The sequence below is a fragment of the Epinephelus fuscoguttatus genome, linkage group LG4 (assembly GCF_011397635.1).
Source record: "Epinephelus fuscoguttatus linkage group LG4, E.fuscoguttatus.final_Chr_v1".
Lineage (NCBI taxonomy): Eukaryota > Metazoa > Chordata > Actinopteri > Perciformes > Serranidae > Epinephelus > Epinephelus fuscoguttatus.
Genome location: NC_064755.1, coordinates 27,893,704 through 27,907,876, shown reverse-complemented (window position 1 = coordinate 27,907,876; position 14,173 = coordinate 27,893,704). Strand labels below are relative to the sequence as shown.

Genomic DNA, 14,173 nt, shown 5'->3' with positions numbered 1-14,173 from the left:
GTGCTGCCTTCATGGGGTACTCGGAAATCTCTCATACAGTGGGAGGGACTGTGTATTTTCTTCTCAACACTGCATTTACATTGCCTTTTCTTTTTTCTTTTCTTTTCTACAACAGTCAGACAATGATGGATAACTTAAAGACAAGAAGAAAAATAAGTCTACACAAGTTAAAGTGCAGACAAATAACCACAATAAATGATAAATAAAAACGATTAAAAAAAAAAAAAATTAAAAGCCTGTTTTCCCTAACTGAGGAATGTTACATTTTAATATTTCAGTTTAGTAATAGATCATTTCAGGACCCAGATTCTCAATACCTTGAGATTTTAGATTTTTATTCACAATTTAACTGCGTTTAAGTTGTTTTAACTTATGTACACTGTTTTTTCTTTAATTTTATTTATTGTATTTACATAATGTGATCATGTGCTTTGTGTTTTAGTGTAGTGTTGCGTAACATTTGGAGACAAATAAAGTGATTGATGGAGTTACCGTTGATTATGAAGACAAACTTTATGATTCAGTGTAAATTCTCTACTGACACCAGTTCATTACGGACTTAGAGTGAGTCTGGGTGTGAATCACAATAAAGCATTTTACTTAGAACGTCACAGAATTAGTGACAAATAAAAGTAGAATAATAGATATAATTTACAGATAGGCTATATACATGAAGGTCAACATAACTTTCAGATACGTATGTTTTACAATAAATCACAGATTGCATTCTTTCAGAGGCAAACTAAAAATAGTATCCCTAAAATACTAATTGAGTGAATATATGAGTTCCTCCTCAGTTCCCATATTTCCGACACCAATTGAAGTCGCAGTCACGTAGACTAACTACGCAACAATAATAAAGGAGCATGTCGAGCGTAAAAGGTAAAAATCAGTGTAATCTAAAAATCTAGTTCAACAAATATTTAGTCTTTGTAGCTGACTCGTTTGATGCCAAGATTCCCCGAGCTTATCAAGGACACCCGGTTAATTAAACAGCTTGCGCAACAGACCACAGCTGATAAGACGGTGTGTGATGATGAGTTAGTTATGATGTGTGAGAAGGATGAGGGGATTCCCGACATGCGCCTCTACTCCTGACAGTACGGTACGGCCACCGTTAACTGTCTCTAGTTAATCATTTTTATTTTATTAGCAGCATTTATTACTATATCATGTATCTTGATTTATTAGTTGAGGTCAAAATGTATGCACCTTAACGCGCTTTAAAATGCTGCTTTAAAAAAGGTGTTGTATGTGTTATTATAGGCTTTTAAGTTATTTAATCATTTATTATAGGTCTATTTTAAATGTTCCCTCGTGTTTTTAATGTGATAATGACAATAAACTGAACCTTGAACCTTATTATAATATAAAAAAAGTATGTATTTATGTATGTAACTTATGTATTGCTGCACAATTAGCCTATGATACAGGTTACTGTATCACTACATTGCACTTTATACTCTGCATTATACCCCATACTATATTATACTCTATTATACTACTAGATATCATGTTAATATGTTACATTGTTTTATTACATTATATAATGTATTATATTTGTATTGTAATTCTTATTATTACTGAGAAACAGTATTATACTGCTGACTCTGTTGTTAATGCTCACATCACTGTCACTTTTACCCTGTAATTTTTGTCTTTAATTGTTCTTGTAACTTCTATTCATATTTTGTATATTTTGTTTTTATTTTTTTGTGTTATGTACCTTTATTTTTTGAATGTATTTGTTTATCTATGCTCATTTCTGTCCTTGTGCTGCTGCAACTACTGACTTTGCCCTCTGAGTCTTTGAGTCAATAAAGGCAAATCTTATCTCATCTTTTATTTATACACCTTTCCAACATATTTTATTATATTCACAATACCAGAATAACTATTGTTATTATTACATTAGTGGATTTTATCATCGCAGTTCCTAATTTTTCTAAGGAGGATTTAATTAATGAAATAACATAGCATAAAATTCAATTTTGGGTCATATAATGGCAAAATGAACCTGGGACTAATAAAAAAAATTAACCTGTCTTGCCAATTTTCAGATTACACACTTTCTGTTTCCCTTTTCCCTTTGGACTGTGTCATGCAGTGCATAAAAGATTATTGCTGTGATTATTTGTCATGTTGCTGGAATTACCTGGATGCGTCCCAAGATGTCAGGTGCTTGATTCACTGTTTGGTTACTGTTACGGCATGTGTACTGTTCCCTGCTCTGTGTACGCATTCACTGTAAGTCAGAGCTTTTCTGGGTAATGTGAGGATCACTGTTGTTCAACTGAACTCTGAGTATTCACAGCAATGACAAAACACTCATGGGGAGAAGTCAATGTCAAACAACACCAGTTATTTAATGATCACTTAAATAGTATTCCTTGTAACATTCTGACAATGCTTAATTCACTTGGCAATTATTTCATTAAAGTTTAAGGCACAACAGAATTTCTTGTTGTACACAGTACAAGAAAAGCATTCAGTCAAGTGGTATTAAATGAAAAAGTGCAATTTAGATTAAAGTGATTCTTTGATTAATTAAAAAAATACATTTTTGATTGTATATGTAAAATGTAAAATTTGTAATATAAAATCAAAAGATTGTGATTTTGAGCTGAAATACAACATAGATTTAAATTAAATCTTAAAAAGCTGTAATTTACATGTAAGTAAATCAAGTTTCCATGATTGGTAAAACAGAGCAGAAAAGTGTTACACATTTTCATATAAATAATTATAAAGACATAAAACAAGGACATTCACACAAACCAAAGACAATGTTTTTTTTTCACAATACTGCATTGATACTTGCATCATGGAGTAACTACATGTAACAAACAGATCGATGCATCCACTGTTGGTCAGAGGCGACTTGGAGCTCATAACCGGACGCAGGAGGAACACTGTTGTGTTTAACTACTGGTCTGTCTACATTCCACTAAAGCATAAACAGTCTCTTATTTTAACAATGCTATTTCTAGTGTGCATTTTTGTTAGTAACGTCCTGTAATTCAAGCTTGTACATGTTTGAGCACATGTGCTCAGTTTAAATGCACTTCTGTAGACACAACAGACACACTGTGTCTACGGGTTGCCAGATTATACTGTAGCTAAAGACTCGTTAGTGTCATGAACGTATTTAATACACATTAAATATTAACATGGTAAATTATTACCATTTTCAAACACTACACAATGGGGCTAATTAGATTACAAATGGCTTTGGCGTCTTAAAAGTATCTAAATATCAGCGTGTAAACAGATGTTAAAATCTGATGCAAATACTGTTTTTTATTTCATACTGTTCAAATGTTTTGGACCTAGAGTTAGTACGTCTGAACCTCAGTGCCACTTCCATCTTCACCAGAAACCCTCCAGGAGCTCTTATGAGCTGCTGATGGTTTTCTCAGAGTTGGCAGCAGGTGGAATATCAGCAGAATCTATGTTCATTACGAGACCTTCATCGAAGGGGAGGGCGGGAAGGCTCTTATCTGGCAACATTGGTCCAGTGTTGAAGGAGTTTTGCAGGTCCATGTTGACACACAGCACTCCAGACAGCAGCTGCCTCTTGTAATGGTCGAGACGCATGAAGGCATCCAGGACCGAAGAGCTGCCTCCATTCACCCAGCTGGGAAACAGGTTGGCGGAGCTGAGCCGGGATGGGAGGGACTGGGAGTGGTGGAGCTCCAGCTGCCAGGAAAGCCTAGAATAAGAAGTGTTAAAGATGAGTTCTTTCTCACCCTGCCATTCACTCCTTGCACATATGCTCACTCACTATCTCTCAATGTCATTATCTGGGTAGGTCAATTGAGTCATCAGCTGATACACAATCAGCCAGTGGCACTATGACACACCTTCTCTGTCAGCCTGTCATCTCACTGCTCCTCATTCTAAATATGGTTCTTTTCTGCCGTAGTTCTTTCTTGCTGCTGTCATGCGCCCTCCACCTCCTCATCACCATCTAGTCTTTACAGATTCATCAGTCTCATACACTTTGGCAGTCAGCAGCCTCAGAGTCATCAGCCACCACCACCACCACCAGTGTCTGGACTGCATGGGGGGATTTCTTTTACTGCCACTCAGATGTCTCTTAATCACAAAATATCTCACTCTGGTGTCTAAGTGCCAAAGTTAAATCTTACTCAGCACAAATCATCTGTTAATCTGCACACTCATATTCTGTATTAAATATTATCTTTACTTCTTTCTTCTGTCTCTCCTGATTGAACTATATGTATCAAGTGATGATGAGAATCTGCAGCTCCCCTCGGCTTTCGAAAGCTTTATGGTTAGTTTGAGCTCATTGTTTAGCTGTCCGCCCACACACTACTGTTTTGATTCACTCTCATAGTGTTGTTTTCAGCCGCAGCAGTCAGCTGTTTCAGTGAAACCCACTCTACACTACCTGCTCAGCATCAAAAAGGCACACAGACAAAGATAGCAACTAGCTGAACACAATGGAGCCTTAAGCAGCCTGAGAACCAGTGGTCAGTTGCACAAAACACCTTAAGTTTTCTACTAAATTATTACACTTAAGGCTAATTTCCTCCTAGCTGAGGGACTTACTTAAGGGTGTTGCACAGAATCCCTTTAAAGAGTTATCTACAGCATTAAAAAAATGTACAACCTCAAAGTTATGCAATTTTCATGGAGATTGTTTGCTTGCACAAGCACTAGTGATACCTGTTAATGCCTCATCTGTTACTGTCTCACGTATTCTATGAACAGTGAAGAAAAGAGGACAAGAAAAGAAAACTGTTTAGAGGAGGAAAATGTCTTACTTCTGGTCAAACAATAAAAATTACATGTGATCCACAAATAACAGCAAACAGAAAACAATAAATGTGGGAGGATAATGCAATAAAATCTAATGATGTACGTAAGGCAGGTTTCTCTCTACTGTCTTACCATAAACTTACTAGTTACTGAATTAACTATCAAAGGGCTGTGGGTGAAGTAAGAGCACAGGGACGGCTTCTCTGTGTAACTTTAATGTCCGAAAAAGAACACAGGACAACTGAACATTGACAACACTAGTGGCACCTCACATCTTATATTCATCACTCCATCAAACTTAATTATAAGTCTACCTGCATGTAAGGAGCGCCATATTAAATAATTCCAAATTTAACATAAAGAGCATATAAAACATGTAAATAATGAACAGAGAAACTACTATAATCTACTGGATACTTCCTCACAAAGTTACATTACGATATAGTAAGAGGTCCTGTAAGTTTTTTCCTTACTTTGGTTGCTAAGCTCTTTTGCACAAAGGTTTAACTAGCTTTAAGGGATCCCCTAAGTGTAAGACTAAGAGAAGGAGAAAATCTTAATGCTTAAGTGAACACCTTAAGGAAACAGAGAAGGAGGAGAATTAAGGGTGTTTTATGCAACTGCTTTTATTTAAAGGAAACCTTAACTCAGACCTTAAGGAAAATCTTAACTTAAGGTTTTTGGTACAACCTGCCACAGATATTTTGCTCTGGAGTTGGTAGAGACCAAAAACAGAGCCAAAAAAAGAGTTTAAATTGAACTGACATTCAACGGGTGGACAGAAATGAGTCTCCAAATGAATGATAATGTTGCTCTGTGTCTGCTTGCTTCAATCGTGAAGGTGATAATACACCAATCAGCCCAAACATTAAAACTACTGACTGAGGGAGCCACGAAGGAAAATTAGCTATGGCACCAAAACCATGTACCAGGCTGTAAACAGGTTTATCTCTGCTGTAAAGTCACCTACCTGGCAGATACATGCTGGGAAATGCTTTTGGAGGCCTGGTTAAGAACATGCTGCGCGACTTTTAGTAACTGCTCCCGAATCCATCCCACATCTTCTTGCACATATGGCAGCCACTCCAGAAGCCTACACACAAGATATGTCAGTGTTAGTCGATTGGCACAACAGAGGGCTGGTCCTTCATTTTAATGTTTAACAGTGTTACTGTTACAAAAAATAAAATGACACACACGTAAGACCCCAGTAGACACACAGTAGTAGTTCTGTGGTGTGCTGTAGTATTACTCTGAGTGTGCATCAATTAATGAGGGAATGGGATTGGATGTAATTAAGTCCTACGGTACCTGAGAGTCAAGGACATAGCAGACTCCACGGGGAGCGTGTAGGGGAGCATCATGGCTGAGGCCATCCTGACAGGAAAGAGGTTGCTTAGCGACCGCCTCAGGCTCCTCCTCTCCATGCAGGCCTCCACTAGAGCTGCAGAGGGAGGCAAAGAGAACCACAACGGTAACCACAGAATATTCATAGCATTAACCTGCTTTATGTAGCACTAGTTATGAGCAAAACAGGAGATGTGCTGTGTGTTAAAATGTGTATATTTAACTAAAAATGTCAGTACAGTGAACATAATGGTCTTTCTTGTGAGCAAAGACAGCATTTCTCCTTCACTAATATACAAGGTGCTCTTATCCAATCCATGTTTGAAAAGGGAACTATTAACCAATGGAAAGTCGCTCACAAAACACCCATATGTGCGATCGTGCTGTTCTGATTACAGCTACTGTGAACTGAATGCATTAACTCAAAGGACCATACTTTATACTAGAACTGACCATTGTCCATTTCTGAATTTCTGTATGTATTTATCAAATCCCTAACGTCCAGGCAGCCACTGATTTGGTAACATTATCTTTGCATTTTAATACACTGACAACTTTTAAATCAATCGGCTGTTTTACCTGCATTTCTTTGCAAACGTGTGAACAAGCAGATATGGTGTTAAACTATAATGAATTATCTAACTCAAGCAAGACACTTCATGTCCGAAAAGGAGTAGAAATAAGTAAATACGTATCATTCCTACCACTTTTTTATACTTTATTAATGGCCTTATCATTAAACATGAGTATTATCTCCCTGCTCTAAAGATAAATACTCATTAAAACCCACTGGATTATGTGAAAGCCAAAGCAGGGCTGTTTTTCTTGACATTTTAAAGATACCTGATTTTCCCAGGAAAGTGACAATAGATGAGACATGACGCCATAACTTTCATTCATGCTTCCCTAATATGTTACCTTTGTGCAGGGTGGGTGGAAGGTGCTCAATGATATGCTCATCTGTTATGGAACTGCATGGAACCACCACTGCTGCCTCTTCCACTTGTAGCTGTTCCTCCTCTTCACCGCCTTCATTGTCCTCCTCCTCCTCCTCATCATGATAATACTTATTTTCTTCCCCACTAGAAGGCAGGGGTCTGTGTCTGAGAGGTCCGTTGAAGTTAAGCAATCCTGAAAACAGAAGTAAAACGTGATCAATGCAGAGGTGATTTTTTCAGTTAGTTCAATTATTCAACTAGATTAGAATAATCAGCATATTTTTTTAATGGTGATTTCTGTAAAGCAGTGTTGATTATGTGCTTACAAACTGCCAGAAAACATAAACAAATAAGCAACTATAAGGAGTAACAATAGTTCCGTCACAAGCAGTCTATTGATCTGGTGACACGTGGTCACAGGAAGCTGATATCATATCAGCATGATACTGTTTCTGCATACGAATATGTTCAGGCCAGAGGGCAAAAATCAAATAAGCTTGTTTTACTGACCAATTACCAATTATAATTCTTTTAAACAGAACATAACATGTGTAGGTGACAGGCTGGAAAAAAGATAAATCACCGTTCCTTACCATTTCTCTTTAAAAACTGCAGAGCATCTTTATATCCCTGTTTACACATGGCCTTCATAACCTGCACTCAGAACAAACACATACAACAAGTCCATTGAGTTCACTCCCGTTCAATCACTTTATCTGTAGGTGTGTGTGTTTATGATCAGCGAGGCTGTAATCAAGTGACCTACCATTGGGTCTGGAGGGAAGAGTGCCCTGGAGACTCTGTAGAGGTTAGTGAGAGTGAACTGGATGCTCGTGTTGGTGAATCGCAGCTCGTGTATGTTGGTGGAAGTGTCTCGGGGGCAGATGTCACTCTCTCCGGAGAACGGGGACACGGTGATGGTGTTTTTCAGCTCGTACTGAGGCAGGTTGTCAGAGATTCCTCCGTCGACATATCGCTGAATGATACACAGTAAATATCAGCATCAGAAAAAAGAGAAACAGATCATAAATTGCACAATTTCTTCAAAGAGTTTGTCATCTGATGGCACAGTGTTATTTGGCCACAGAGTGATCATCCCATGTGATATGATAATAGTGACATCATTACTGACTATTGTTTGTTTTTATGAAAGCTGGGGGATTTTTAAACTTTGAGGTGGAAGGCATGACAGCTTAGACTGACATCAGTTTCTTGAATTGGAGCCACAACAATTTGGAGAGGACAAAAAACCCTTAAGGGGACAGTTCACCCTAAAATTGAAAATGCTTATTTTCCCTCTCACCTGTATTTATCAATCAAGATTGTTTTGGTGTGAGTTGCCGAGTGTTGGAGATATCGGCCGTAGAGATGTCTCTTTGAGCACCACAAACCGAGTGCCATCTAGTTCCTTTATATTGGAGAGAAGGCAGACATCTCTACGGCTGAAATCTTCAAAACTTGGCAGTTCATACTAAAACAATCTAGACTGATGAACAGCACAACGGGTCAGCGGAAAAATATGTATTTCTGATTTCGGGTTGAACTGTCCCTTTAAAGCCTGAGTCACTGCGGTCACATCTGGCTCTGCCACTCTCACATTTTGGCCCTGCATGCACACACACACATACACACACAGGCACATGTAAGCTCTTAAAACCCATCACAAAGGCCACAGAGGGAGGGTGGGAGCGCTGGTATTGCGCAATGATATTGCCCAGAAAACCTTTGCACTAGAAACATGTCCAACAGGAAAAAAAAAATACAAGTTCTGCTTTCCCCTTTTAGTTCAGAGATCGCTGACAAACATTAACTCCTGAGGAATTTTATAATTGTTGTTTCCACACACATGCCATTCAGGGCAAACACATTCTTGAGGAAGGGAGGGCACCGATGGGGGCACTTACAGAAGAAAAAAGGTGCTAAATTTAACAACAACAAAACACAATGAGAGGAAATACAGCACAGGCTGTATGGTAGACTACACTGGTCATTACACCTCTGCAACAGCAAAAACTAATGTGCAATTCTTAATTTGAAATCCATGAAAGTAATGAAGGTGATTTCTTTTCATTAGAACAAATACAGGATATGGACAACACAAAGACACAGAGAGAACACAGGCTGAATAATACTGAATCTACTCACCACTCCTTGAAGTGTCGGAGGAATAATGCCGCAGTACACTGGGATGTAGGCACTGCAGACACACGCCTAGTTCACCAAAGAGATCACATAAGAAAAACATTTTTGACAAACTGTTGGAGGTGAAATTACAGCTGAATGATATAGTGATATGACATTGGTATTAAAGTGTAAAAATATATATTACAAGTTATCGCAGTGTCATGATACAACTTACAGTAAATGCTGTCTTCTTCTGGTCTTAAGAATGCATTACAGTTAAATTATATTACATTACTGTGGCTGAGTCAAACAAACAATCACTGCCTACCATTAGGGCTACAACTCACAACTATTTTAACTATCAATTAATCTGCAGATTATTTTTTCAATTGATTGATTAATTGTTTTGTCAAAGAAATGTGAGTAAATAGTTAAAATGTCATAATTTTCCAGAGCCCAAGGTGGCGACCAACAGTCCAAAACACAAAGACATTCAGTTTAAAATGATATAAAACTGAGAAAATTAGCAAATCCTCACATTTCAGAAGTTGAAAACAGAGCATTTGGCATTTTCTCTTGATAACTGACTTAATTGGTCAATTTGCTAATGAATTCAGCTCTAAAATAAACAATCATAACCAAATTACTGATAATTTCTCAAAATGTGGCTTCATGTAAATGGTCCCAAAACACCGTCACATTATCAGTGTTGAAATATTAAATCAACTTTTGTATGTACTGTACAATATTACTGCAAAACAATAAACACATTCCTGAAAAATACATATTAAATCAACTGTATCCTGACATCTGATTCCATCAATATCAACCAACTTTACATTAAAACATTGAGAGAAATGTTTTCCGACTCGTTCCCCACCTGCACCACCTCCTCCTTGTTGTTGTAGTGCAACACCAGGACGTTTTCTCCATCTGACACTCGGGTCAGAGAGATTCCCAACCGCCCACAGGCCCGATGGTGGCTATCAGCCGGGAGAGTGCGCCGCAGCATGTGACGCACAATCTTCACCAGGTTAAAGGAAGGATGCATGGGTCCCAGGAATCGCTTCCTCGCCTCTTTGGCAACATCGATGATACTTGCACCAGCCTCCCCTGAGAAAACATGAAGACATCGTTACTGTAAATGATTAGATAAAGATAATATAGCACTTTGTTCATCCTATAGGAGGTTTTGGGATGAATAAAGTTATTTATGCTTTGTCTACATTATAAATTAATCAATTGCAACTTCAATTAAGTATATTTTTTGTTAGATACTGTACTCAACTATAATTGGAAAAGCAAGTTTACAGAAAAGCCAACAGTTATTCTCTTACAAAACAATCAGGAGGATGTTTCCCTTGAACATTTCCTCCCTTGTAAGACAATTAAGAGTGAGTCTTTATAAGAAAATATGTTTATCATTTTGAATAGCACCATTAGACTGGAAAGGGCTTCATTGGTATGGCATATTCATTTTGACATGGTTATAATCAGAATACCATATTGGCCCATTGATAATGCTTAATGTAGCTACCAGTGTTGGAAAGGAACTTCATTTTGAAGTGCTTTAAATAAGAGTATTACGCCTACATTTTATGCAATGTTATCCTTTTACTCTACTCATTTACACAACTACTTTTGTCTGACAGCTGCAGCTACTTGTTGCTTTGCAAATAAACATGATAAAACGTGACACTGTTAAATATTTAACTACTCAAGAGAAATGTTAGCTCCATCAAAAATAGCTCCACCTCCTCAAGCTACAACATTAAAATGTTGCCTATATGTTAATGAAATAAAAGTAGTAATGGATTGTAGGGCTTGGCTATGTATCAATAATAAATTGATATCCTGGACTAGATGTCATCTTAACTTTGAATACCATAGTATGTGTTGTCTTTTGCTGGTTTTAATGGCTGCATTACAGTAAAGTGATGTAATTTTCTGAACCTACCAGTACGTTCTAGCTGTTCTATTATTTGCCTTTACCCACTTAGTCATAATATCCACATTACTGATGATTATTGATCAAAAATCTCATTGTGTTAACATTTTTGTAAAAGCCCTCATAACCAGTCGTTAATATTTAATATCAATATCCAGGTATTTGGTGAAAAATATTGTGTTATTTGTTTTTCTCCATATTTTCCAGCCCATATCCATTGCTGTAGTAGCTACAATCTATAACTTTATCACTGTAAAAGAGGTGATTCTGCAAAATGAGCACTACCAATACAATTTGGTGGCAATACTTCAAATCCGTTAATACTCTTTCTTATAACAGAGTATGTTTACAGTGTACCATGAGTACTTTATATATCTTTATCATCTGTAGGAAACTAAAGCAGTTTACAGCACACGTGTTATACACTTGTTACTGGAGTTTTGCACTCTTATCGTCTATTTTAACAGCATCCTTTCCATCTCCTGGAAATGAATATATATCTAAAAGACACCTACCAAGACAGACTCCAGTGACCAGTGCAGTGGCAGTGAGCGCTCCAGCTGATGCTCCATATATGTGCCTGGCATGTTGCACCAGGAAAGGCGCCTGCTCCAGCAGACAGCTGGCCACACCGACGTGGTAGATACCGAGGAAGCCGCAGCCCGCGAACGAGATGTTCCACGGGGAGTCGAGAGGAAACATGCCGGTGTCCGTCCGCTGCTGTCAAGTGAGCCGGAAGTCGCTGGCGAGCGGCGGGACAAAGTCCACACGCAGATTTATAAACAACTACAAAATAACTAAAAGCCTGCTATTAAAGCTGAACGTTCACATTTAGTTACTGGTGGCTATTTACATGCTGTCTTCAGGTAAATGGAGTTTGTCTGCTGTTTTTAGCCTTCTAGCTAACGGTAGAAGTCACTTTTGTCAATGTAGGTGACGTCGTTAAAGTTATATTATCTGAAAGTACCTCATGCTGTAGTTCAACCCAGGCAGTAAATGTGTCATTAACCCCAGCCCTGAGCTGGTTAAATAGGTGGTAAGGTTGTATGGTGAGACACGGGGAGTTGTTGTTATTTCACTCACTCTGTCCGTGTGTACTGGGAGGAGTTAACCGGCTTGTCCAATCATAATCGACGTCGCAGCGCACAGCAACCAATCACAGTTGAAATAGTTGCGAAAGTGACCAATCACAATCCACACCGCTGGTGACACGTGAAGTCAACGAGCGGGCACTCAGTTCGCTGTGACATCTGTCAAGTGTTTGTCTCCAGGCGGAACAACGCGTTTTGTTTTGTCCTCTCTAAATGTATCATCCTCAATGTGTTCGTATTTTTTTGTCTGTTCATATCAGCTGGGTCATATCGGTTCTTTCTTTTGTAACAGTTGTTATCATTAGGGATAATGTGTATTGATTTTGGACTATGCATGAGCCTATTGTTTCAATCAATAAAGCAAACCTTTGACAGTGCGCACTTACGGTTATTTGGTCTTGTTTATTTGTGATAATTTTGCAATACAAGAAACACTTCTAATGTTTTTTTCAAGAAAGGACCCGCAGTAACTTCATCTCAGGTTTGAGACAGGGCCGGAATCACCCATTTATCAATGGGGGGCCATGTTCAAGCCACTCTCTGCAATCCAACCCTCCAGGGGGTTTTGGGGGGAATTCCCTCCAAGAGACATTTTTAGAAGCTAAACAGCAACCATTTTAGAGTATTTTGAGACAAACATCTTCGATCAGGGGTTTTGAAAGTTTTGATGACTTAGTGCCATTTTAGGGAGCCAGCATATGACTAAAGCCCAGCTCGCAGGAAAAATGTACACTCACACTTTTTTTATGACAAACTATACTATGATACTAACACATTATAAAATTGGCAATGGACAGTGATATAGCCTACATAACACTCATATTACATCCTAGTTTTCCACTTTTTAACACATTTGAATGTAATGAAATAGAGAATCAGTACAGATATATTGATTATACCTACCCACAGCAGCTGAGTAATGGCTTCCACTGGGTCCACCACATGCACAACTGTGGAACCAATATTAATAATAATGGCAAGTTTAGTTAGTGGTAAGTTTATTCATTGGAGTCTTGTGGGGGGTAGTGCAGGACTATGGGATACTGGGGTGCTGCTATGAGCCATCTGGTCCCTGTATGACCAAAGTGAGAGTTGCATCCACATACTCGGCGTAAGGTCAAACACATTCTCGGTGGGTGTTGGCCTCCGCCAGGGTTGCCCCTTGTCAGCAATCCTGTTTGTGATATTCATGGTCAGGATCTTGAGGTGTAGCCGGGGGGAAGAGGTCTGGTTTGGGGACCTCAGAATTGCATCTCTACTTTTCGCAGATGATGTGGTTCTGTTGGCTTCATCACACCGTGACCTTCTGCATGCACTGGGGCGTGGTTGGGCTCAGCCTTAGAGATAGGGTAAGGAGCTCAGACATCCCAAGGGAGTTCGGAGTACAACCCATCTCCTTTGTGTCGAAAGGGGTCAGCTGAGGTGGTGTGGGCATCCGATCAGGATGCCTCCTGGGCACCTCCCATTAGAGGTGTTTCTGGGCGCATCCCACTGGTAGGAATCTCTGGGGCAGACCCAGAAGCTCATCTGGCCTGGAAACCCTTGGGGTCCCCCAGGAGGAGCTGGAAAGCATTGCTGGGGAGAGGGATGTCTGGGGTGCTTTGCTTGGCCTGCTGCCCCCGTGATCTGGCCCCGGATAAGCAGATGAGAATGGATGGATGGATAACTGTAGTTGCACTAATGATTATTTCAGACAGCAGTGCTTGTTTGCCTGTTGCAGCAGAGTAAATTTATATTTTTTTAATCTGTATATTGGGGTTGGGGTGTCCCCCCAAATATATATTATGATAACTGCTTTGGTTTGAGAAACGTGTACTAATAATAACAATGTACAATTTGTTTTGTTTGCGATGTCCTTCTTACAAAATAGAAAATGGTAGTAGGGTGTCCCAAGAAATAGTAATGAAATCCCAGATCACTTGCATTTGAAGTACTTTCAA

General features: G+C 38.8%; 1 protein-coding gene across 1 annotated transcript; it reads right to left on the bottom strand.

Annotated features, from left to right (window-relative positions):
• Nucleotides 1-2,341: 2,341 nt before the first annotated feature.
• pnpla2 (patatin-like phospholipase domain containing 2) lies at nt 2,342-12,208 on the bottom strand. Its single transcript, XM_049574965.1, has 9 exons — nt 11,658-12,208; nt 10,075-10,307; nt 9,216-9,281; nt 7,837-8,046; nt 7,664-7,724; nt 7,051-7,263; nt 6,097-6,229; nt 5,756-5,878; nt 2,342-3,712 (listed from the first exon to the last, which is right to left on the bottom strand). The coding sequence occupies exons 1-9, from the start codon at nt 11,842-11,844 to the stop codon at nt 3,394-3,396; spliced, it is 1,545 nt and encodes a 514-aa protein (XP_049430922.1). The 5' UTR covers nt 11,845-12,208; the 3' UTR covers nt 2,342-3,393.
• Between the last annotated feature and the right edge of the window lie 1,965 nt (nt 12,209-14,173).

Bases quoted from the DNA above. Each gene is read 5' to 3' on its own strand.
- pnpla2 (XM_049574965.1), bottom strand. From the start codon at position 11,844: ATGTTTCCTCTCGACTCCCCGTGGAACATCTCGTTCGCGGGCTGCGGC. The intron at 9,282-10,074 runs GTGGGGAACGAG...TTGGTGAACTAG, and splicing joins ACAAGGAGGAGGTGGTGCAG to GCGTGTGTCTGCAGTGCCTA. The intron at 6,230-7,050 runs GTAACATATTAG...CTCCCTCTGCAG, and splicing joins TCCACCCACCCTGCACAAAG to CTCTAGTGGAGGCCTGCATG.